At 32.1% G+C, this 27,427-nt stretch overlaps 2 protein-coding genes across 5 annotated transcripts; one reads left to right on the top strand and one right to left on the bottom strand.

Moving 5' to 3' along the window:
• The first annotated feature begins 10 nt into the window (after positions 1-10).
• LOC122636552 lies at positions 11-26,669 on the top strand. 4 transcript variants are annotated; one of them, XM_043827895.1, is made up of 12 exons: positions 11-577; positions 21,673-22,056; positions 22,391-23,750; positions 23,873-23,988; positions 24,076-24,216; positions 24,309-24,406; positions 24,522-24,705; positions 24,805-25,027; positions 25,199-25,449; positions 25,620-25,831; positions 26,059-26,212; positions 26,417-26,669. In XM_043827895.1, the coding sequence occupies exons 2-12, from the start codon at positions 21,688-21,690 to the stop codon at positions 26,531-26,533; spliced, it is 3,225 nt and encodes a 1,074-aa protein (XP_043683830.1). In that variant the 5' UTR covers positions 11-577; positions 21,673-21,687; the 3' UTR covers positions 26,534-26,669. The 4 variants fall into 4 exon arrangements, with proteins under 4 accessions (XP_043683830.1, XP_043683828.1, XP_043683829.1 ...); XM_043827893.1 differs by lacking the exon at positions 11-577 and adding an exon at positions 1,921-2,365; XM_043827894.1 differs by lacking the exon at positions 11-577 and adding an exon at positions 1,921-2,365 and having other exon boundaries at positions 26,390-26,560.
• LOC122636577 lies at positions 13,252-16,811 on the bottom strand. The gene is made up of 2 exons (XM_043827944.1): positions 16,298-16,811; positions 13,252-15,817 (listed from the first exon to the last, which is right to left on the bottom strand). The coding sequence occupies exon 2, from the start codon at positions 14,931-14,933 to the stop codon at positions 14,265-14,267; it is 669 nt and encodes a 222-aa protein (XP_043683879.1). The 5' UTR covers positions 14,934-15,817; positions 16,298-16,811; the 3' UTR covers positions 13,252-14,264.
• Positions 26,670-27,427: the final 758 nt, after the last annotated feature.

The raw sequence follows: 27,427 nt of genomic DNA, 5'->3' as shown, positions 1-27,427 counted from the left end.
AAGGAAACATTAAGTGGGAATTAAATTTGCAAGGATTTTGAAAAGTGGCGCTGCTGGCGCATCTTTTAGCTTCGTATAGAAAAACAGCGCGTAATTCAAATTCAATGGGAATCTCGTTCCAGCGTTGGTTGCAAGCAATCTATGGTGGGAGAAGGGGGTGTTAGCGTATAGGGCTGGTTGCTGATCGCCGGCAGTCGTCGCTGCGGCGTTGCTGCAGTTTGTACAACGAACTTTAAGAAGTTATCAGAGAACGGAGAAGCACGACACGACGATAGAATCCGGTGGTGCTTCCATATAAATCTCGTATTATAATAAATATATATCGCAATTACGTGTTATCGTTGGTGTTGTTTCCTTATTCGTAAAAACAAAAAGCATACACAAACTTTGTATAAATAAACATCGAACGAAGCGGACAAGGACCAAACCAAAACTATTTTTTTCTCTCAAAGAAAGAAGAGTCCTGTAGACGAATAACGACAAAGCCTCTTTACTTCTTCGTGTCGAAGTGAAATCAGTCGAAGAAAAACCGTGGGAGAGTGTACATGGATTGGGAGAACGAATAAATTTTCGTACAGTAAGTTTTAAATCTACATAACCAATATTATTTCTTTCGATGTCGTTCGTGTAGTAGACTAGCTTATCGATTTCGGTCGTACGGGCTCGTCGTGCGAACGGGCGAACGAACGAACGAACGAACGAACGTACGAATGAATGGATGGATGAATAGTTGTCTAGTTTCCCCTTTTCAAGAAAGAAATTATCGTCCCTCGTTCTTCTAGACAATCATTGCTATCGATCGAACGGTTTCCCCTAACTGTCGAATTTTCGAATCTCCCATTGGTCGAATGATAAGTGAAAACAATTTTATTATTATTATTATCATTGCTATTATTATTATTCGTATTTTTTCGTCTCGATAAAATGAGAACGGATTTACATAGATTTTTCGTTGTATCGTTGTCGAATGATATCGAAAGAAGAGGTTAATTTTTTAAGTTTGATTTCGAAGTCTAGCCATTTTGTTACAGTTTATTCGTTTTTGAGAAAACATGGCGTAAGGCGCAATCCTTTCTTACTTAACTTAAAAAGCTCGTTGTGACGTCAATGTTCTTATTCTTTTTTTTTTATTTTACTTTTTTTTTTTTTTTTGTATCAAAAATTTTGAAAGATATTTTTTAAAGATTTCTTCGAGCTCGATTTAGAATTGACATTATTTATCGACACAGATCGAAACGTTAAATAAAAATGTTCGATTTCATACTTGGACATCGCGAAAGATATTGTTGTAATTTTTTATGCTCGAAATAAACTCGTTCTTATCGCGTAAAAGAAGGTAAGAAACGACTTTAATGCTTGACAATAACATTTTAACACGCTTCCATTGTATTATACAAATCGTATATAATCGAGTCGTTTTGTTGGTCGAACGAAATCGTTTCGTGCGAGTTACGTCGTTTAATATAATACATATACATATATACATATATACATATATAATATAATACATATACAGAATTTCGTAAGTAGACTGAACCACAATACATATAGCACGCTCGATTTAGGTCAATCGTTCTTTGAACGTTTTTCTCTTTTTACATTTTGAATAAGACGAAAAAAAGCAACATTAAACAATCGAATTTTCACGAATAATTTTTTGTAACATCTTTTACGATTACGTTGAATTTAATTGGAACATCCAATTCTATATTTAGACCCGATTTCTAATACGTTTATGAATTCCATTGTTTTATTTAAGTACAAATAAAATAATTCGAACTGACGGTTGTAATTACGAATCTTTTTTTTTCCTCTCTTTTTTTTTTCTCGAATAATTTTTTGTTACATTTTCGACGATGAGATTGAATTTAATTAAAACGTCGAATTTAATATTAACACTCGGTTTCTAAGCCATCTAATATCAATGACAAATTTCATTATTTTACAAGTACAAATTTCAGTTGTATATTTATCACCGCTCGTAAAAACATAGTGCGTATCCTACAGTCTGTGTAAACACGTGTCACCCCTGGAACCAAAACTAAGTTATCTCTTTCTCTCTCTTTCTCTTTTTTTTTCTCTGTTTCTATCTATCTATCTCTCTGTTTGTCGACATTGAAAGGAAGAATACGGGCGAGTAGTTTTACGCAGCCTTTGAAAGCTCGCAGTCGCTCTTCGGTACTCGAACCAACTCGAGAAACGTAGTTACTATTAAAATGTAAAACGTACTTACATGATTTTATCGTTATATCGTATATATTTCTGTGTGCCTAAATATGGAAAACACCAAGCAACGGAGGAAATCTCTCGAAGAAAAAGCCAACTTTGGAAAGCCTGCTTTCGTGATAATAACATAACCTACGAGGTGATATAATATTAAAATAATTTCTATTTTATATATTTTTCTTTCTTTTTCGTTAAGAATATTTTCTAAGATCGTAGATTATTTTAGATATCTATTTTAATAAAATCTAATCTATAATCTAATAGTAACTTTGAACTATCTTATGTAAAGCATCCCGTTTATTTATTTATTTTTTAATTAACAGTAGGAAATTTAATAGATAAAATTGACATTTTAATTATAGGTACCAATGAATGAAATCTAATCTTTCTTTGGTAACAATGTAGTAACTTTGAACTTTCTTATATATAACACTTTGTTTATTAATTTATTTTTTAATTAGAAGTATGAAATTTAATAGACCAAACTAAGACGCAGATTATTTCATTATAGATATCAACGAATGAAATCTTATATCTTTGGTAATAATATAGAAATTTTGATCTATCTTATATATAACATTTTATCTATAAATTTATTCTTTAATTAAGAGTATGAAATTTAATAGAAAAAACTCAGACGCAAAGAATTTTATTATAAGTACTAATGAATGAAATCAAATCTTTCTTTGGTAACAATGTACTAATTTTGGACTACCTTATGTATAACATTTCCTTTATTGATTTACTTTTTAATTAGAAATATTAAATTTAATTGACAAAACTCAGCCAAGGAGAACTTCATTATGTAGATGAATGAAATCTAATATCTTTGGTAATAATATAGTAATTTTGAATTACATTATATAAAACATTTCCTTTATTGATTTAATTAAGAGTATGCAATTTAGTAAACATAACCTAAATATAGACCTATAAAATCTAATCTTTGCGGTAACATTATGTTAACCTATTTATAACAGTTTATTTATTTATTAATTTTTTAATTAACATAATATAAAATTTAGTATAACGAAATAATGATATTATTCAACGATATATAACTTATAATTAGTATTTAGTTAAATTGTTGGTTATTTAAAAAAAGAACATTGATTAGAAGAAAATGTAAAGCTTCCACTTGGGCGATTAATGAAAGGGAACTCTTGAACCGATTTGAACGTCCATCGAGGAGATACACGGAAATATCGATTTGTTCGCTCTCTAACGTATCTATGTATGTATCTAATCCTCCCACGCGTTTCCCGTCTCTTTACAACTTTCCTGCGACATCTTCGAATACGTGTTCCTTAAATAGGAATATATATATATATATATATATATAATATATACCTCTGCGAATTAATAACAACGTTATCCTTATGAAAGAATCGAAAAATGTATGCGTTGAATTTATAAAATTGATCAAGATTTATTATATCTACGTATATACTGAATTTTTTTTTTTCAGCATTAATATATTACTTATTCTACTATACATTATTATATTATATACTATATCATACTATATTACTTTTTTTTTTTTTTGCATTAAAATATTACTCTAGTATAATTATATTATACTATTTGTAAGTAAAACTTTTTTAAAAGCGATAAGTTCATAATAAAATGAAATAAAATTTACATGATTTAAAAATTACGTGATCTACGAAAGAATGATATTATCGTATATATTTAAAATAGAGATATTTAAAAAAAAGATATATATATAAAAAGAGTGTATTTATTTACTTCGCAAATTATTCTACCGTCTTCGTGTTTACGTTCTTCTTTCTCTCTCTCTCTCTCTCTTTTTTTTTCTTTTGCAGAATAATAAACAATTCAGGACGTCCGTATCTGGTTATGATATTTTTAAAGTACATAAAACATTGTGTTCGTAGCAGACGTATTTCATTACGTGAGATTCTTGAATCTCATATTTTTCTTTTCCTTTTTTTTTTTTTCATCGTTTATTTCGAACCAAACAGCTTCCTTTACAAATATTCGGGAAATAGGACACACCTACATATATACATATACTATAGGTAAAGATGAACGTTGCATAATTCGATGGAAGTCAAATTATTCGCGTTATAAAGTCGTTTATTTCGTAAATGAGTTCGGATCGACAAACAATAAAATTGTTCCTTCACGGTACTCCCTTTGACGTAACAAGAATTTTTTAGTCGAGCGTGAAAATATGGAAAATTATTTGATTATTTAATTGAGATATGCATGCGCTAAATAAGTTATACGTCGTTTTATCGAACAAAGAATCATTCATTTGTTCATTGCTCTTTGTAAATTTGCTTTTATATATGTTTATATATATATAATATATATATATATTTTTTTTTCGTATGTGTTTTTTGTTCGAGAGACAGGACGGATTTTTATATATTTAATATATTTAGATAAAAAACTAATTACGTTATCATAATTCCGTTTACTTATTAAATTATTACGCATTATATTAATTAATACATTTGTAATTTTGTAAGACTATTAGCATTATAAAGATCAAATTTGTACTTTACGTTTTTATAGACATGCTGAGAGAAATAGAGAGATAGATAGAGGGGGAGAGAGAGAGAGAGAGAGAGAGAGAGAGAGAGAGAGAGAGAGAGAGAGAGAGAGAGACTTGGCGTTGGTGAGGTCGAAAGGAAATGAACTTTCGCACGAATTCCGATAATTTCTCCCTCGTGGGTGAAAGACCCATCCGGAAATACATGTATGTATATACGTATGTAGGTGTATATCTATATGTGTGCATGTGTGTACTTGTGTATGTAAACGAGACACGCCTACACGCATGTACTATTGAGACAAGAAAAGCAAATGTAGAGATTAGAATGATTCGAACTAGGTAGGGTCGAGGTTAATGGATCCTTCTATTATTACTATTATTTTTTTTTTTTTAACATCTCGAATTCTCGACGATAGAGTATAGGTGCGTAAAAGTAAAACTTTAAAGGAGAAGAAAACAATAAAAATTAAAAAAAAAGAAAAAACTATCTATATGCTGGAGAGAGATTTGCTTCTCATTCTCCATACTTTCGTCGATTATGCGTATCCTAAAAAAGAAAAAAAGAAGAAAAAAAAAAACTACATACATACTTTCTTCGCATTAACGCGAAAGTCGTACGTACGATTTCCTTCGATTATTCTACGAGAATACATCTATCTAGAGTGAAGCAAAAAAAAAAAAAAATAGAAAAAAAAAGGAAAAAGAAAAAGAAGCATGAGAGCCAGTGGCCCAATAAAGATCTCTAATGTTCCATAGTTTTATAAATGCGAATAATACATACACGAAATACTTTCGAATTTTCTGGCATGAAATGAACGCGTGAAATTCCGACAGTTTTTTCGCTTTTTTTTTTTTTTGTCTTAATCCATCTATTATACCTAATTATCTTTCTTTATAATATTCACACGATTGGGTGGGATAGAAAAACTTGGAAATATTCGAACTCTTACGAACTTCTCCATTAAAAAAGTTATCGGTTCGAAGGCGTTGACTTTTTAAAAAGGCATGTTAGGAAAAAAGAAAATAAGGAAGATGAAAAAAGAAATGAAAGAAACAAACAAATAAAGAAACGATCAAAAAAGAAAACAGGCGACTAATTGATATCAGTTACGTATTAGCTATTAACTGTATATCGCGTTTAATCTTTTCACCGCTGACTACACATATAAATACATATATTCTTGACTACAAGATGTTTGCATATTAGATATTAATATCTTCCATTTATTAATTGATTTCAATTTAACATTAATTCTTAATTTCAGAGATGATATCATAATCCCTTGAAGCTCGAACGTATTACAACTTAACATTTTCGATAAGAAGGAAAGGAAAAGAATAAGAAAGGAAAAAAAGAAATCGAATCCTTGTAAAACTTTACGGTTTCAATATGGCGTATACGCACTTCACAGAACGTATTATTACGGTTTCAGCAGTGAAAGGGTTAATCTACTTTCCAGAAAAGTTTCGATTCAACACGTGAAAGTATCGCGTTCGATATCTATTATACTCGTTATAAGGGGGAAAAAAAAAAAACAATTCCAAACGAGGAGAAAAAAAATAATTTCTATATACCAAAAGAACTCGTCCCACGAATCGTTTCGTTCAGTTTTCCTTCGTTTTTCGTTAATCAATCAAAGTGTCTCCCAAATACTGCTTTTTTTTTTTCTTTTTCTTTTTTTCTTCTCTTTAATAATTGATCAAGATACCTATTTAACGATTAATCGAAATTGTATTTCGTGCGTGTCACTTTGAAATCCAAAACTCTTGGGAGAAAACTCATCAACGAGAGAAACGTTTAGGGTATAGATCGAGGGCTGGCTCGCAGTATTGCCGACGAACGTTTCGCTCATTCTCGCCAAGTTATATTTGCTCCCTCGAGTCATTTATCTCCGCCTACGATCTAACTTTGTATTCTCGCGGAATGTGCAAGAGTTTTGGAGTAAATATTTCTTTTCTTTCCTTTTCTTTTCTTTTCTTTTTTTTTTCTTTCTTTTGTTTTTGTTTGTATATATTTTTCTTTTTTCTATCTCTTTTCGTATTTTTTTTCTTCCCTCTGCATACAATTCCTTGCTTATCGTCAGCGATCTTTTTTTTGAAATAAGATTTTAACACGCCGGTAATGCTATTCGATAATATCCAATTTTCTTTGTTTATGACACTGTTATTATTTTATAATCGTTTTTCTCTTTTATGTTACGATGGATGTAATCAAGTAGTATATACTCTCCGTCGTGATATAAATTATAATTAAATAAAATTTTAATCTGAATCGAAGGAAAGTAGTAAAAGTTACAAAGAAATTACAACGAACAGACATAAATACAGATTTTTGCATTAATAATATATATTTATATATATTTCCATACTCATATGTATGTATGTAGGTATATTCGTAGATATATGTGCATGACTTGCAAACAAGAGAGAAAGGGAGAGAAAGAGAGATTTCGACAGAAAATTCACAAATTCACTCTCTGTAGATTTCGCTGTAGTTGCGAACGGGTCAAACTGAGAGGCAGCTTGCGTCGAGAATGATTTTAACGAGACGGTAAATATATCCGCGCGCAACACGGCCGGATTTCGAGCGAGAGATGCAAGAGAGAGAAACGAGAGAGAGAAAGAGAGAAAGAGAGAGAAAGAGAGAGAAAGAGAGGGGTCCTGACTAATCCGAGCCATGCGGCTGCTATGGTGCAAAAGAAGGGAGACTCTGGATGGATCGCATTGCTCTTTCTCTCTCTCTGTCCCTCTCTCTCTTTCTCTCTCCCTTTCTCCCTTTCTCTCTCCCTCCCTCTTTCTTTTAATGGCACTTTGCACGAGCAAACTCTGTTGGAGATATTAAGTCGAACACGAATCAATCCCAAAATTTTTACCGAAATACGTACTCTCAGATCATCAATCTTATTTACGAATTCTCTCGAAAATTTTTTTTCGAAATCGTTTCCATTCGTAAAATCGAAGAAAAAATCGATCGTTTTCTCTTTCTTTCTTTCTTTTTTTCTTCCTTTTTTTTTTATATGTAATATATATAAAAATTATTTGAACCAACAAGTTCTATCTTTTTTTTTTTTCAATTTCGTTTTTTCTAATCCGAATTTGAAATATTAATTGTCCTCAGATTAATGAAGAAGAAAGAGAGAGAGAGAGAGAGAGAGAGAGAGCGTTAACGTTTAAAAGAACGAAAGTTAAGAATAAAAATCTTTTTATAACGAAGACAAATATCGAATATTTTCTAGGAAAGATTCGTCTAGAAGTATCGAGTTTGATTTCTTTATTTTTCTTTTGAATGAAGTTTTTCGAGAAGAGTTCCTTTAGATTTCGACGAAAAAACTTGTTAGGATGCAGAGTGGTATGTTAAAAGGCCGGCAGTTCGGCGAAAGAAAAGAAAAAAAAATTCGAATAATCCCGTTAAGGTTTTATCGTTGCTTTTGCAAGGGAACAGGATCGACAGAGGGTCGGTCATGTAGGAGGGGAGGCGTCGCAAATAGATTTATCTCACTCCGGCGATTCCCTTGCCAAGTGCCACGTGGCTCTCTCTCTCTCTCTCACTCTCGTATCTCGATCGGGATCATTCGCAGGAGGGGGTGCTCCCCTTTGAAGCACATGTGTCGTCATTGAGTCATCGAACGCACGCCAAGCAGCTTTTGCGCTTGTTTAATGTTCGTTCTTGCCCTTTCCCTCTCCTTCCCTCTCTCTTACCCTCTTTTCTTTCTTTCTTTCTCCCTCCCTCCCTCCCTCTCTCCCTCCCTCCTCCTCTCTTTCTCTTTCTTTCTCCACGGCATCGTATTATAAATGTATGAAAGTGGCAAGGAATTGCGTTCGATTCGAGAAACTGAAAGAAAGGTTCTCGAAGAAGAAGGAAAGAAGAAATATTGCAGAATAAGATATATATAATAATTCTAAGAATTATTATGCCTCGTTATTAATTAAAAGGATCGAGGAGAAAAGAAGGAAAGAAAATAATTCATTCCAAAACAAAATTCATTGCGATCTATTGACGATTACGTATATATAATTTATTTTGGAGTAGAGAAAGTGAGGTAGAAGGACGAAGGGACGAAAATAAAAAAAAAAAAAAATTGCAGAGTAATATTCCAAGAATTATTCGTCGTTGTTAAATAATATTGGAGAGAGAGAGAAAGAGAGAGAGAGAGAGAAAAGTGAAGATGGAGAAGACAGGAAGGAAAAAAAAATGAGGTAAAATAATTTATCGCAACATAATTCGTTGGGATCCTTTTAATAACGGGATGAAGTTTATTTCGGAGAGTGATATCATCGTTGGCCTCCTTAACCCGATGTCTCGTACGTTACAACGTTTACAAAACGTTTACAACGTAACACGGTAACGTAATATTTATTACCTACTGCTAAATTTATCTATGTACATGTATATGTACGTATGCATGTAGGTACATACATACGTACGTACGTTGTATTTCCGAAGCTCCCTTTATTACTGACTAATACGATCGAGAATTTTCATTCTACGTGTTCTACGTTAATAATATATCAAGATACGAGTAATATAATTTTATGTAACATAGATACGTAGATATGTATATAGATATATATCGTAAAGGAACTTGATAATTTTGCTATAGTAACTAGAGTGCAAAAGCTCGATTCGAAGCTTACCACGAGAGGTCACCGATCTCTCTCCCACCTTTCCTTTTTCACTTCTCCTACAAATAAACACCTAGCATTACTGCTCTCTATCTCAGTCTTTCTCTCTCACTCTCTCTTTCGTCTGTTTCTCTCTATCTCTTTCTATATTCGTCTGTTTGTTTTTCTTTCTGTCCCTGTCTGTCTTCCTATTTATCTTTCTCTTTGTCTACCTATTTAACTATCCCTATCTTATATTTTTTGGCTTTATTTGGCTACTGTCTATCTGTCTATCTTTCTTTCTCTTCTCTCTCTCTCTTTCTCTGCCAATTTATCTATCTGTCTATCTTCTTCTCATTCTTTATCTCTCTCTTTGAGAAATTAATGAAATGGATATAAGAACATCGACGATTAATTTTCAATCGTATCGCATTAAACGAGATTCATCTTGCATTTAATTAATTTCTCTCAGCAGCAACGATATTCAAATTCTGCATTCGAACTTTCTCTCCCGCACATTTTTTAACCTTGTATGGTCTCAAAGTAGTCCCCAAAGTGTGACAGTACCGTTTTCGTTCATTCTTTTATATATCATCATGTTCTTTACGGTACGAGTGTCTCTTTCTCTCCCTGTCTTACGTAATCCCTCGTTTTCGTTATTATACAAGGTGCTGTTTAAACAACTCACAAGGACAAATTCCAAAAATACGTAGCTGTTTGTTCTTGTTTACGAGAGGAGAGATCTTCTGATGTAATCGAGTTCGAGTTAAACGAAATTCCACTCTAAATTTCAATGTAATTTTTCTTTCTTTCTGCAATAGACCGAAATTTGAAAATCTTAATATTATATTACACTTCCATTCGTTTGAACAATATTTTTTATTAAGTAACAGTAAGTTTTTCTTTTATTTCTTTTATCATAATCTCGTGACTGGTTCAAAGAACTTGCTCTCAATTTTTAGAATTAGGAAAGCAAAAAAAATAAAAAACAGAAATATCAAGAAAAATCAAGGAAGAAAATTCTTTCCAAGGATATCGCGTTGCGTGGTATACTTTCAACCTCGTTATTACGTGCTACGAGTCTTCGTGTAAAACAATTTAAAAAAGAAATTTTCCCGTGCTTCGGAACTCCGATTCGCATTGTCTAGTATAGTACTCTAGCCTTTTTTGTCGTAGGTTAAGGCAGCTGTGCTATGTTTCTTTGGGGAGAGAGAGGGTGGCAAGAAAAAAAGGGTGCTGCTCGTTCGAAGGATCTCGAACTCGCATAAAAAGATTCGAGCGTGTACGCATTGCTCGAGAGCCGAGCAAAAGTATACACGTGTCCTTGTTAACGTGTCGTTCCTTATTTTAGGGGTCATTGAAGACAGAGAGAGAGAGAGAGAGAGAAAAAGAGAGAGAGAAAGTCCGACTGAAATTTTCTAATAATATTTATTTTTTTCATGATGTAGAAACAATGATTCTCTTTTTTAATTCTATATATCGAATTTGAAATTATAATTATCCAATATATATGTATATATTTAATATAATAGGTAATATATTAATTTGAACGAATATATATATTATCATTACTATTTACTCTATATATTTACAATTACAATTAATATATATTTAAGTATTTTATATAAAATATTTTTAAAAAATAATTTTTCTCTCATCACGTGGAAGGAAACTTTTGTTTTCTATGTTATTCGTTTTTTTCTTATAATTCTTACGATACATACATACATACATACATACATATATATATATATATATATATTTGATCTCAAGTTGACCTCCATTAATAGTAGACCGATCTTTCAACGAGCAGAAGGCTGGGTCACGAGTATACGTATAAGAGCTACCGAATAGCTCTGGAGACCCTTGCCTCGACAAATGGGTCCTTGAATTAATGAAGGAACGAACATATCCGTTCGTACATGTATGTTGTACGATAAGGTAACCATATTAAGCCGTACTCCGTAAACGGAAACGCAGAGCCAGTCTCTGGTAACCATGCACGCTGCGCTCGAATAAAAGAAGAAGCGGTGCCGTCTCCTTCAAAATTATTATGGTGTATATATATATATATATATATATATATATATATACTCATTTTTTATACGTTATTTACACAATTTTTTTTCTGCACGAAGAAGGATCTCATTAATATCTTTTCACGTGATTATTCGTAAAAATATATATCGTAAAAATATCATAGATCATTAAACGAACAATTCCTTCTCTATTCGTACATTTATATCTACATAAAAATACAAATATGCGTATATAAACATATACACACATCATTATCTCTATTGTTCATCGAGAAAGCATAGTGTTTTACTTAATAATTCGTTCGAATATCGCAACATCAATGTTTTTCAATGTTTACTCGTAATATCGAACGTAAAATAAAAGATTCACCTTCGAATATTCTACATAGAAATAGAAATAAAAAGTTTCGTGGTATTGATCATACAAAACGTTTCCATGCAACGAAATATATATATATATATATATATATATATATATCTTTGAAATGATATATGATGCGTCTATTGTTCTAGAACGTAATTATTTACAGCAAATTTCGTTTCAAGCATTTCTAAAATATGTTTTAAAGAAAAACTCTCTATATTTCGCAAAGGAAGTTTTTGAAACGTTTATTTATATGACCTTTTTTCGTCCTTAGGGAATATAGAATATGACGATGTTTGGCTATCTATTATGGAAGTTCTTTGTATATATATATACACAAATGTATATGCGGAGAAACACGGTACCAGTACCGAAATCTTTATTAAAAGTTTAGTCACGAATCATCGATTTATATACCTCTTCGACGAAGAAATCATCGCTAATTACAATCTCTACAAAAGAATATGTAATTAAGTGTAATTTTCGTGGAAATTTACTAGTTAGTAGGGAATTACCAATGTACATACACACTAATATTTACATATATATGTATGTATGTACGCATATATATATATATATATGTATTTTTTTATAAATCTTTAAATAAGTATTACTCGTTCTGAGATTGCTCATTTTTGAGAATGTTTATGTCCATATGAAACGATTGAAATTTACAAAATACGTAGATAAAATATGTACATACTCTACATACAAACTTTTGATAAGGAAAATGTAAAAGAGAAAATGTAAAATATTTTTTGTATTACGTGTTTTGCTACCATAGAAAAAAAACATTAAAAAAAAAGAGAGAGAGAGAGAGAGAGAGAAAAAGAGGAAATAACCATTTGTTTTTTTATACTTCGTACGTACAGCATACTAATTGCTTCAAATTTACTACATTATTTTAAAAAATATTCAGAACCTGTTTTCCTTGGTCTGACAAAAGATTATTCGGTTCCGAAAATTTATTTAAATGTTGTTTATTTAGTTTATATTAATATACTTATATATATATATATATATATATCGTCTTATTAAATTATTAATACGATAAAAGACTACGTTAAATTTATGTACGATAGTATAGGACAATGACATCTACATTATATATGTATATAATTATAACATTTTATATATATATATATATATATATATATATATATGTATATGCGAATCTTCGAGTGCAACGGCGTAGCTACATGATCGTAAATTATACTTATCCGACTCTAATGGACGTTTCCTGTGCATCGTGTAGAAAATTATTCCAAGTACGATACACGTTAGCCCAAGGGTCACGCGAAATTCAAGTGGAACTAACAAAACTTTCAACCCTAAGGTATTCTTCTTTCTTAAATGTTGCACACATACATACGTATATAAATATACGTATATAATCATTATTTTTTTATTTTGTTAGTTTAGATAAAAGGAAGTGTGTTCGATTGAATACAATTTTTTTTTATTTTTTATATTTTATTTTTTATTTCTTATTTTCAAATTTTTTAAAACCATATACTTTACTACTTTATACATACTTTATGTCGTAGTACATGCTCCCTTTAATACACGTTTCTTTTTTCTTTCTTTTTTTTTTATACGCTTACTATGTACTACTAATCATTTTATCACTACTGAAATCTCTTTGGTTCTTTAGCTACGATCTTGGCCCGTTAGATCGTTTTAAAATTTTAATTAAAGTGATGTTCTTGATAGCATCATTAGCAAACCTTTCGATGTCCCTTTTTTAACATCATTAATTTCCTTTTTTTTTTTTTTTCTTATTATAAATTCATTTATAACAAAGAGAACACATTAAAATATCTTTTAAATTTTCTAGTCGATGAGAAACTCAGTCAACAGATCAAACCGCGCTGTTTGCACAGTAGACTTAAGATAATTATAATTATATTAAATAATACTTTTTACTTATTCACAATTACATTTAGGATACATTCAAATAAAATTAAATAATACATGAATATATATATATATATGAGGTAGTAGGTTCGTATACAAGAAATCAGTCATTTGAAGAAGATCTAATATCTTCGTCGAGGTACAATCACTTTACATAAATATTCTATATATATTATATATATATAACGTTTTTTATGTTAATAATATATATATATATATATTACGTGTTGATGTCGTTAAAACCATCGGCAAGATGGAACACGAAGTGTGAGGTTTCTAATACGATTTTACATATAAATTCGTTTCTACTTCGTAACAATGCTAAATTGGTTCTAATTACATAAGAATGGTTTCTCATTCGTTCTTCTATTTTAACCGCCTGTTTTTTTTTTCTCAATTTCGTTCAATTTCGATGTTCCACGTCTACTCATTATCGCTTATTCTACTTCATAATTATCTCTAATTTCGTGATGCTATTTATAGATAGACACATTCGTCAAAAAATTCGAGAAATATCGAACGAACATTTGGCCAATCCAAACATATATATATATATATATATTAAATTAATTAAGGAAAAAAAGTATGTCCATCATTTGTTAGAATCCGTTGAAATTTTTTTTTCACCACGTACTGTCACCGTAGGCACTTTTTCTACGAATGTTCGAACGATCGAAGTCGGAGAAACGAACCATTTGTTAACTTGGAAGAAATCCTTAGATTCATGGTTGGTCGTCATGAAAACTGTAGTCGTTTTTATATTTTTCATCTCCTTCTTATCTCTTATCTTATTACGATTAAGTGATTCTTTTTTTTCTTTTTGTAGATTTAATTTTTCAGTCTTCGCTTTTCTCGTATCCTTCTTTTCCATTTCTATACTCTTTTCCTTATTCGTACCAAGGTAATTCTTCAAGACGATCGATTCCTTGACATCTCTCGTACTCTCAGAATTCTGATTTATTTTCTTCGGATCAGAATCGAAACTGATCTTACCACCATCACCAAAATATTGGACCTTTTCCTTCGATGATTTTGGACCGAGCAAAACTCGTCCACCGTCACCAGTATAAATGATATCACCAACATTGTGAGTGACCTTTATTCGACACCCATCTCCGACGACACGCACACTACCACAATTTTTTGTTAACGTAATCTTGCAACCATCACCGGTGACCTCGAGTATCCGATTATTCGAATCCATTTCCACCGATAAACCATCGCCTTTTAATCTTCTTACACTTTCCCGATCCTTCTTCATATTTCCAACGATTATCTTTATCTTATTGATTTATTATATTTCAATAATTATTATCAGTCAATTATATCACGTCGAAACGTTATTTTCAACTGTTTCTCTCGGATCAACGAAGGAAAAAAATAAGAATTCTCGATGAACTCGAAAGAAATAATTCTTCGTTCGATCTCCTCTTCCCTTTGATCGTAATCGTAAATGTTTTACCGATTTCAATAAAGTCAATTTGATCTTTTTATTGGCACTAAGATATTAGATCTTTTTTTTGCTATTACGTGGTTTGATTTAGATGATGTTTGATCCTCGTAATAGATCATTATTAATCGATTAAAACTCGATTACACCTAGCTTTCTAATGGTTGTTCTCGATCCGAATACTCTCAATTCTTTTGCCGATCTGTCCGATATCGTCGATGTTCGGTTACTTATTATCGTTACTCCCTCCACGTCCAAACCCCTTGATGATTTTGCAAAGAAAAAGGTTCGTACCAGCAATCGATCGATCTTCTGTTAAAGCACGCTTGTCGACACGCTTACTGGTCGATCCTTGGATTCACGTGATACGGACACAACACACGTTGGTGCTTCCCCGAGTTCTTCAACTCGAGATAGAAATGACCGTAACGAGAGAGACAAAAACAGAGACAGAGACAGAGATAGAGACGGAGATAGAAACAGAGACAGAGACAAAAACAGAGAGAGAGAGAGGGGGGGGGGAGATTTCGGTTTTTGTATCGATGAATATTATTAGGTCCTTGACTTTCACTTATCACTTGTCTTTTATCAATTTCACTAGAAAATTTCCAATCTCTTATCTTCCTCAAATATCAATTTCGATCGTAGACTCCTTGATCAAGTGGAGTGGATCCTTCCAATAATAATAGTTTTATCTGAAAGATTAATCGGAATTATATTTTTGAAAAAAATCATCATCATCATCATCATCATCATCATCATCATCATCATCGTCGTCGTTATTATTATTATTGTTATTATTATGCATTCGATATTTTATTGACAAAATAATTAACATAAAGAAAAACGCACACGCACGAACATTGCACTATTTCGTAAAAAAAAATGGATTCCCCTCGAAGTATCAGCCAATTTTATTCCCGAGTACGTAATTATATTTTTGTAAGAAAAAATTCATTATCATTATTGTTATCTATTCGATATTTTCGTGTCAACGTAATTAATATAAAAGAAAAAAAAAAATCGCGTAAGTGCATACACATTCATATACATACACAAATAAAAAAGAAAGGAAACACTAGTTCCCCTCCTACCAAAAAAAAAAAAAAAAAAAAAATTACACAATTATTGCCATAATTGCTATTAATTAGTACTTTTAAAAAATATATAATTACGTGTCTTATCTCTCTCTCTCTCTCTCTCTCTCTCTCTCTCTCTCTCTATTTCGCTCGCTCTGTCGCTCTCGCTGTCTTCGTTTTATAAGCAATATGTCAATATTTGAAACAGACCGTGTCGTTAGTAGCTACTCCGAGCCGATTATATTCAACTTCTAATACAGAATGATCGTTCATACGTATGCACATATGTATATATTTAACAAGGTCTACGAATGGCATGTTAAATATCAAGGTTCTTCACCAATCCATCAACCAACTATCATGCTTTTCGGGACTTCCCAAGATTTTTCTGTTTCTATTCACTGTCTCTCTCTCGTTACATATATATATATGTCTATCTTTTTCTCTCTCTTACTCTTATTCATTGTTGACCTTGCTAACTACGCTTTCGTTTATCACTCGCGTTCGAGAATTTCTTCGTATGTGTTTAATAGCTTCAAGTTGTAATTTTGCAGTTAAATTATATGACGACATATTCTTAATTAAATGGCGGTAAGATAAGCACGACATAAAACGATATATAAATATTTATATTATATAATAAATATAATTTAATATCTTTAGTACCACCGTTGTATCATTTTTATATCTTAATTAGTCATTAGCATGAATATTCGAAACGAGAAAATAAAATATGTGTGTTTATATATATATATATATATATATATATATATATATATATAAGATTTAATAAAGTTTGTAATGACTCGGGCCCCTGGAATGCTAAATCCTTCAGTGATATCTGACTCTTTCAACATTCTCGATAATCATCGTCATCGTTCTCATCGTTCGAGGAATGTCTTTTCATCGGACTTTTTATATCACAATCATCGTCGAAAACAAAACAAAACAACAGGAAGAAAAAAGAAAGAAAAAGAGAAAAAATGTACCACTTTCTTTAGTTTTCTTCGATCCACGTAGCCACGTCACTCGCGAAGCCAACTTTCGTTTTATTTGCTTAGAATATGATAAGTAGAATCGTATAATTTTGAAATGAGAAATCTAAAACAATGAATTCCCCTGGGATCTATCTACCTACTTACTTTTTTCAAGCGATACGAGCGTTATTCTCGATTTAATTGCCGTATCGATCGAATCGCTTCGAAGATTCCCCTTCGTGATAACGAACTTGGAATTTTTATTATCTTTTTTTCTTTTTCTTTCTTTTTTATTATTATTTTTTTTTTTTTTCCGTTAAAGGAACCACTCGCATAGTATTTCAGTGATCAGGTGCGCGATAACGAGCTTGGTAAATTTTTTTGTTGAACTTTAAATAACTCGTTGAAAAAATAAAAGCAAGGTTTTACGTTCGAACGATAAATATCGGCCAATGTCGATAATGTGACGTAAAAATATTAAAATGGATATGTAGGTGTATACATAGATAAAGTAGTTTCTTAATTAAGCGAATAGGACTCCTTGAAATGATTAAAAAATTCGAAAAATAAAAACAAAAAACAAAAAAAAAAAGAGAGAAAGCATTTTTGTGCGTACGATAAACACGCGATATCAATGTTGCGATATGAATTTATTAAAAATAATATTTGCATACGTATATACATAGGTAAAGTAGCTTCTTTTAATTAAGTGAACAAGCTCTGAACGATATAATATTAAAAGTCTGTTTTATAAACGATCTTATGTTAACCTCATTTTGCATGGTATAAATTTATCGGGATATTCGTTTGTTTTTAAATAAATTTTTCTTTTCTTTTTATTTTTATTTTTTTCTCTAATTTTTTTCTCTTATCTTCCCTAGATCAACAAGCATATATGCAACGTATATATATATATATATATATATATATATATATATATATATATATAGACACACACACACACACACACAAATACTTTTCTATTTATTTTAATATCTTTTTCTCGAAATGATTTTTTTATTTATTTTATTTTTATTTATCAATTTTTTATGATCCGAAGAGACGACAGTAATTCACTATCATATACACATAATACATGCAGATATATAAATATGCTTATTCGATCTATCTTCGTAGACATTGCGTAGATACAGAGATATCGATATATACTTTATCATCGTGCAGTGTGCAACGTATCAATCGACAGGATATCAATGAGATAACGTAAAGAGCAATTGACGTGATATCGTAAACGTTCATCGTAAGTTTTGATAAATGTTAGACAGCCGATGGGGAATCACTGTGCATCAGCCGATTATTATCAACGCGATGTCGTTCTTATCTTCTTTAAGTATAAAGGAAGTCATTACAACGAACAGAAAGATGCGAACAAAAAAATTATTTATTACATTAAGGCAATTAAAAAAAAATTAATAATAATAATAATAATAATAATAATAATATATCTCTTTATAGATAACAAACCACGAGTAACTGACGGAAGAATAAACAAATTTATTTATGACTAATTTGTAAAAATATTTTAATAATGATTGATTATACGACATTACGAGTGATGTCATTAACTAAAGCTATTAATCATTCGTAAAATATGTATATGTATGCACATTGAAAAATATGAAAACGAGGAAATGTTAGAGAGAGAGAGAGAGAGAGAGAGAGAGAGAGGGCAAGAAAGAAAATGCATCTTGAACAGAAATGTAATATATTCCGAAAGTCTAATGATTCGTAAAGAAAGATAAAAAATATTTATATATAGACAGACATATGCATATGTATAAATATCACGTATCGAAGATGATATGATCCTTAGAATTATTCACGTGAAAGATAGAAATCAAAATCGACATCGAGATCCCATCGATTTCACGTGATCAATGATATTCGATCTTTCTTGTAGATCTTGCATAATGTAATATATATATATGATACGAAAGAATAAACGACGAGAAAAGCTTGTTGTAATGTAATACACAAGAGAAAGAGTTGGATTTTCTTAATGATGGTGCCACTTTAATTACGCAAGTAACCAGGGAGACTGCGTTTAATATCGAATAACGATCGAGGTCACGCAAGAGAATTATGATTAAAAAAACACTTTGCGATCTTTAACGAAGATTATTATCTCAGCTAGAGAAAGCCTTGATATATTAAATATCTACTCTATGTTTATGTTGAGGTCAATAAATAACATCGGAATTTTTGATACAGAGTAAGGCCAAAAGTCCCTAGGTAATTTTTTTTTTTTTTTTTTTTTTTTTTAAGTCAATTATCCTTTTTCGTGACTTTTCAAAGCTAACCTTTTTCTTTATTTTTTTTTCTTTGTTTCGAAAAAATTCGATGAGAAATTTCGACGTTTCTCGTTCGCCGATCGGAGGATTATAATAAAAATAATGATAATAATAATGATGATAATAAAGAAAAAATGAGATAAGATAAAATAATAAATAAAAAGGTATCCAATAATAAAGATAGAATCTAATAATAAAAAAGGTATATTAATCATAGAAATGAGTCGTCTTTTTGTTCTTTTCTTTCTTTTTTTTTTTTTTAGATTCTTTTTTCCTATTTTTTCTTTTCTTTTTTTGTTTTCCTTTTTTTCTTTTTTTAAGAAACTGTCACAACAGCTGACCCTGTCACCAAACACGATTGATTAATAGGATTAAGAAACACTATGTGAGATTAAGTAAATCTATCTTGATTATCTTTAATAAGTGCTTGTCATTTTTTATAATAATAAATATTACTACTACTACTACTACTACTACTACTATTAATACTACTGCTAGTAGTTCTGATAATACTATTATCATTAAAACTTGTTATTATACTCATCTTATTCGTAATTCAGGTCAACGGTGACACTCCTCAATTATCTTCGAATTCTAATGAATTTAATATTCAATTTTACATATTATAAAAGTATACATTTCGTAATTCTCATTTCACGGTGAGTAGCAATTATAGTTTGAATTATAGAACGGTTCGATAATCAAACCGTGTAATTGATTTACTCCTCCTCGCATGCGATCCAGACACGCACTCCCCCTTGATTTCACTCTCTCTCTCTTTCTCCATCTCCGTCAACAAATTTCGAATATTGGTCCAGATAATCGAATATCTTTCCGATTAACGTAGGACAGACGAAATCCGGTATGGAATTGGCTCTTATCGATCTCATCTCTCGAATTACTTTACACATCTTTCCATTTCATCCATTTATTTTTTCTTCCATTCTTTCTTTCTTTTTTCTATTTGTTAATATATGAACGTAAAATATATGTTTTATGGGATCATCGACTCGGATCGATTTTTGTTAATGAATCTATCGTACGATATCGTGGAAATAGATTCATTTTTTAATTTTAAAAATATCTACGAGAGAGAGAGAGAGAGAGAGAGAGAGAGAGAGAGGTGAACGATGCCAAACTTACTTGTATTCATGTAATAGGCTCTCATTAACTGGGCTAGTTCTCTATTATTCTTTATATACATGCATGTATATATATATATGTACAATTATATCTGCATACATACACAGAAACAGCTCACACATATATATACCTACGTAAGCTTGCGGTCTTCGTATATCCTGCTCGGTTTACATCATGTCACGTTTGATCGTTCCTAAGCAGATTTAGTATCTACGGAAATACTGTGTAACGGATGTGAGATAGGTCGTGAACACATAATCCTATGTAGTAATGTATGTGTGTACAATTTATTACACTTATCTATAAATGTGTAATGTATGTTTTATGTATGTAGAATATATTATATCGTTCCTCTCGAGCAAAGACATTTTTCGAAGGTTTTTCTTCTCGTTTTCTGAAACACATTCAAAAATTCGGCAAAACTAGATCAATCAAATTAATTTTGATTATCGTTTCTTCGTAACGAATAAACGTAATTATTTAATCAGGGAAAAAGAAAGAAGAAGAGAAAGTAAAAAAGTGAAACTGGATATTTGACATGGACATGAACATTGACATGTGACGTGCGACATGGATATTGTAAGATCGACCTTGAGGATCGACCAAATTGGCCCGTATTTGATTTGGGTCACAAAGCATCCTGATTCGCGAAACACCTGTCGTTTTTCTTTCTCTCTCCCTCATCCTTCCTCGATCTCTCTCTCTCTCTTTCTATGACCCTCTTTAGATTTGAACTTGAATAACTGCTTTGAAAGCAAGTTCGACCACAAACAAGAAAGATAACAGAAACAGCTGATCGCTCTTTAAGATCTTTTCGTTCTTCAGCCGATAGTCGACATTTTCTTTATTTTATTTTATTTTTTACTTATTTATTTTTTGTTTATTTTGACGAGCAAACAAAATTATTTTCATTTTAAAAATTACTTTTTATCGTTGACACGTATTTTTGACTGACTCTGATGTCCGATATATCATAGATAGACATAACTCATTGTCGAGTTTAAAAAGTGATCGATGAACTTTTTGCGAAACTTTTCAGAATGGCAAGGACGATATGAATGATTCATCGACGGTCATCGAGCGGCAGCTCGATATGGATGTAACTCTCGAGGACAACAATTTGAAAGTATTGCCAATGCAAAATGTGGCACGCCAAGATTCGGGAGTCCCAGAGGATCTTGTATCTCCGGTTTGTGATGCTAACAAGTCGTTGGACGACGAGGATCCAGACTGTACTATGAACAGTGATTGTAATATTACGGTGATACACGTTACCGAATCGGAGAATCGAAATAAGGAAGAAGATAGATCTTCGTCTACGTCGTTGATTAACGTTGATAGGAAAGAGTACACGGGTGAGAGCAAGGATAGCAAAGATGGAAGCGATAGTGGAGTCGAGGGTTGCGCGACTGAAGTACCAAGAGTAAGAAAATATTACATTATTTTTTGTTCTTTGAAACTTTTGCTTTTGTTTGTATTAAAGACGATCATTTTTTAATGGTTCGCTAATGAGAGTTACGATGATAAGGGTTGATATTGTTTTATGAACGATACATGAGAGTAAGCTGTATGAAAAACGAATTTATTTACACACACACATATACACACATATATATCAAGTAAGAACTCCGAGAGCTGTCTAGTTTGTATTTATTTATATGAAGGAACGTTAAGAAAAACTTGAGAAAAGTGTCTTACTTAGCATCGATGATATAAATAATAAATAATAAATATCTAATCGTCGTTATCGTTTCCAGGTACGTAGCCGAAACAGTATAGACTATGCCAGCAGTTGTGGAGGTCTCGACGAAGCTTCCTGCGATTCGAGTTTAGTTAGTTGTTGTTCCGTATACGAGGATCCATGTGCAACGCTTCCGGACGACGTTAGATTAACAACAGGGGGTGAAGGTACGAGCGAAGGTGGTAGCGAGAGTTCGTCGATCGCTGGTAGCGTTTCAGCCAGGGCAAATCGTAGTAACGCTAAAAGGACCTCGACCGTTTCGAGCTCGAGTAAAAAGAAAACGATTAACAGCGAGACACCGAAGACGAGCCGCGTGAAACCAGCTCTTTTGAACGCTAATTACGTACCAACGACTCCACGTTCGAAACCAAGGATCAATACGCCAAGAAATATTGTTGGTAAAACGCAGCCGGTTGTAAGGGACAGAGCTAGGTCTAGGGAGAAATCAGGTGCGAGAGAGTCGAATTGCGAGAGTACAACCGGTAATACTCGTATGTCGTCAAATTTTCGTTCTGCTAGTGGCACGGTACAACAGAGAACGAGAACAAGACCAATCCCACCAGATTCACTGCCTTCGGTATTGACTACGGAAATAAACAAGGATCTTGCTCAACGCGGTAGAGGTGGTTCGAGCGGTTCGAGATCTCGTGGTGGTTCTAGTACTAGAATAACTCGAACCCCGGGTTCAACCCCGTCCGAGGAGACACGTAAACCATTGCCAAGTTCGCGTACCCTTTATAATACCGGTAGGACCGAACCGGTAAAGAATTCACGTTTGGACAAAATGACTATTAGTTTGGACAACAAAGCATTGGATGCTTACGCAACGTTACCACGTAGAAATAAGAATAAAATGACGATTGTTAAGACTAATGAGAAGACTGACAAGATGGTCAGGAGTAGGTCAGGTAGCAGAGACGGTAGTATTGGTAGACAACCAGAAAAAAAGGCACTAAGTGCTAGGGATTCCGTTCATAAGAGTTTACCGCCTTATCCTAGAAATAAACCAATCGAAAAGACAAGGATTTATCATGAAATCGGAATACAAACGGGCTTGACCGGCAACGACATAGACAATGCATTGTCCGGTATACCCAGTGCCGTCCCAGGACCCGATATAATCGAACGTTTGCACGAAGCTGTACAGACCGATGGCACGTGGGAGGACATGCAGACAATGCAGAATGATTTGAAACGTTTGAACGAGGAAACCAACGTCAAAAAGGAAGAAAATGATAAGCTCAAAACTGAAATAGTCGAGGTTAAACGTCTCTTGGAGGAAGAACAGGCTGATCATGCATTCGCACGGCAAGAATTAGATAGAAACGCTCGAAGAGTTTTGGCGATGTTGGGGACACCACAATCAGAACATGCAGGTAAAAAAAAAAAAATTGTAGTTACTACTGTTACTACTACTACTACTACTACTACTACTACTACTAGGGGAGAGATTTATTCGTTTAACTTTCGTGATAATATAGAGAGAATAATTTTTCAGAGGGTAGCGACAGTTTCTTAGAATTGGAGTCTCATTTGCAATCTTCGGGACAAGTTGTTGCCAATCAGCAAATCGAAATAGCCGATCTGCAATCACTTTGTCGTATGCTTAGCAGGGTAAGAGAATAGTAGATTTTTCTTTTTAAACTGCAATTAATGTCACGATTGAACGTAGATCCTCGTAATAAATTTGTATTTCTTTAGGATTTGGAAAAGAGTTTGGCAGCGCAAAAAGCTTTGTTACAACAACAACAGGAATTGGAGGCTGAGTCCGCGGAGATGCAAGATTTTCTTCAACAAGAAAAAACAACTCTGGCAGACGCGTTAAAGGATGCCGAGATCGAGGTACAGTTATAATAATAATAATACTTTTTCATACGTATCAATGCGGAACTTGGATGTTTAACGAACTTGTTTTATATCTTACATTTATCTAGCTAAAGAAAAAAGAAGAAGCTTTGACTCAACGAGATGCGGAATTGGAAAGGCAGACGGAGGAATGTAAACATTTAGTCCGAATCAGTGAACAGCGAAGGTATGCCATTATATTAAGTGTAAATACCGTAAACGTGTGATAACGATCGTTACGTTATACGACGAATCATCTTATTATTACATATTGTTTTTATTGGAAATTTTTATCGTTACAGGCAAGAGAATTTATCTTTGAACATGAAATTAAATGCGGTAGAACGAAAAGGGCGAGAACTTTTATTAACCCAAGGCGCTACCATATCTGGCGCATCAGTGGCACTTTCAGGTCTGGGGACTCGATTGGAGGGATTGGTAGATCAATTAATAACATCTTACAATATTTCAGTAAAAGATCTCGAGGTAATATTTATTCTATCGTTCGATATATATTCGTTATCTACAATATCTTAAAATGTTGTTCGTTAAGAAAGAAGATACTTAAAGGATCCTTTATTAAAGGATGTGGTATATCACAACGAAGCATACAGTCGAAGCAACAGTAGTATAGAATCGAGTCCTGTTAGCTCAAAGAATAGCTTGAAAGAATGTACTCCTAGTCCAAAAAGTGGTTCTTTTGTTTCCGCTGTTATCGGTGCAATCCGTAACGCAGCGACACATCCCTTTGTAACGAAGACTGCTGATAAAAAGTCATCTATAGAATCGGCGAAACAAATGTACAAAGGTATACAAATCGATGCAGTATAATAATATATTTTAACGTTCTTATATTATTACATATCTGCATAATGTGTGTGTGTGTGTGTGTGTGTGTGCATGCGTGCACACGTGTGTATCTATATCTTATATCGTTGATCTTGTAATTTATTTCATTTATATTTTCATATCGATATAGACATAAGTATGGACTCGTCTTCCGATCTACTCGATTTTGAAACCGAACCGTGTTTGATGATGGAAAGCGTTTTGGAAGACGTTACCTTGCCGGATACTTATTCGCACAATATGATATCTAGTAGCGACTCTCTTCGTAGAGCTTTAAGCTTTCCAGAAACCGTCGATGAAAATAGTATTAAGAAGACAAAAGCACTCGACGAATGTACGAGTCTAACGAATCTCACGCAGGCTATATTACATCGCAGAAAAGTAAGTCTCCATGGGTAATTACTTTTTTCTTTCTTTCTTTCTTTCTTTCTTTTTTTTTTTTTTCTATAATCCTATTGTCCTTGTTTAATTTTTTTTTATCTTACGATCTTGCGAAGATGCGAGAGACACGATCGATCGAACAGTAATATTTCAATATTTCGTTACTCCAGGTACAAGACGAAGAGGAAGACGAATGTGAATCCGTAAGTGAATCAGACACTGGGACCAACGACGGACCACTTCCATTAACGGATTACTGTCCAGCAGTAAGCCTTGTCGATCAAGTTATAGACGTCGATAATCTCGTTACGAAACTTTTAAAAGTGTTACGGATAATACAGCTTGAAAATGATACGTGTATACAAGAGTTAAAAGAAGATAAGTAAGTAACATGCGTGAGATAATACTATTAATAATTATCTAATAATATATAATTTATGTATTACGTTTATTTCATATTATTTCTTTTTCTTTCTTTTTTTTTTTTTATTCTTCTTCTTCTTCTTTGTTTCTCTAATCTCGTTTTTTAATCGTTTTTTTTTTTTTTTTTTTCTTTCTTTCAAATCCGATTAACTTCTAACAAGACACAATATGAATTTTGTTTTACAGATGTGATTTAGAAACAAAATTAGAAGTTGCCTTGACCGAATTAGAGGAGCTACGTAAGATCGTAGATAGTACCTATCAATCCGAAGATATTTTATGCAATGTGCCAGATCGAAAGCGTAGCGTCGTGGAAAATTGTCGTCTTCTGATTAAGGAGGTAATTGCCGATGAAATAATCGATAAATATATGTAAAACGCTACTAACATCGTTGCCATATCTTTTTTTTTGTTTTTTAACGGACGATTGCCTTATTAAAAAAAAAAAAAAAAAAAAATCAAACAAACAAACAAACAAAAACAATAAAAAAAAAAAAAATACAAAAACAAACAAAAGATGTCAAATGGAATAATTCCTCTATAGGCGGGTAAGGAGGAATTAAAATTTGATGAGCCCGCAGACGCTAATAATAGTGGCTCTCCAGAAGCTAGAAACTGTGAGGATCTCAACGCAAACGAAGAAGCCCAAATCTCCTCTTAAGTACACACTATCTTTGGTACTGACAATGTATACAATTAATGTGCAACTATTTTCTTTTCCTATTTTTTTTTTCCTTTTCTTTCCTTTTCTTTTCTTTTCTTTTCTTTTCTTGCCCATTCTTGTATTCTTTCTATCTTTTTTCCTTTTTTTTTTTCTTTTTATTTTTATTTATTATTTTTTTTTCTTTTATTACTTTTTTGTTCTCCTTTTTTTTTGCTCTGTGTAAAAAGAGAAACATGTAGACGTCCTGTATTCATCGTTATAATTTATAAATGTTGCCATGTGAGAAATTATTTACAGCGATATAACGACATAAGATATACGAATGCTTGTAACAAAGTTTTTTTCGTACAGTTCGTGTCTTTTTTCTTTCTTTTTTTTTTCTTGTTCCTTTTTTTGATATTCTCTTTATCGTATCGACGTTCTCATATTATTACGAGACTGTGTGTTTTCATCACAGGAAAATATCTTGTATATAGTGAAGAAATATTGACGACATTAATTAAAAAAAAAAAAAGAAAAAAATGAAAAAAAAACCCACAAAAAATAGAAAAGAAACAAAAAAAAAAAGAAGAAAACAAAAAACACAAAAAAAAAAGGAACAAATCAATATCTGCTCGTAATAAAGGAAAGTAATAAAGGAAATTAGGTTGGATTAAATCGAGCGTAGGTTTCAAAATGAATTGTCCTTTTAGATCATATTGATAAAAGAGAATAAATATATTCTGCTCTTTTAATTATTCGTTATGTAGAATTTAGAAAGTTCAAAAAAAAAAAAAAAAAAAGAGAAAAGAAAATAAAGAAGAAGCAACCGCATTTCACTTATATTATAACAGTATTTTTTAGAGTACCATGTACTCCAACAGAGTACATTTTATTTATCGATAAAGTTCC

This window comes from Vespula pensylvanica, chromosome 22 (assembly GCF_014466175.1).
Source record: "Vespula pensylvanica isolate Volc-1 chromosome 22, ASM1446617v1, whole genome shotgun sequence".
NCBI lineage: Eukaryota > Metazoa > Arthropoda > Insecta > Hymenoptera > Vespidae > Vespula > Vespula pensylvanica.
Note: the sequence above shows the minus strand (reverse complement) of the source record. Positions and strands in the feature narration are given on the sequence as shown.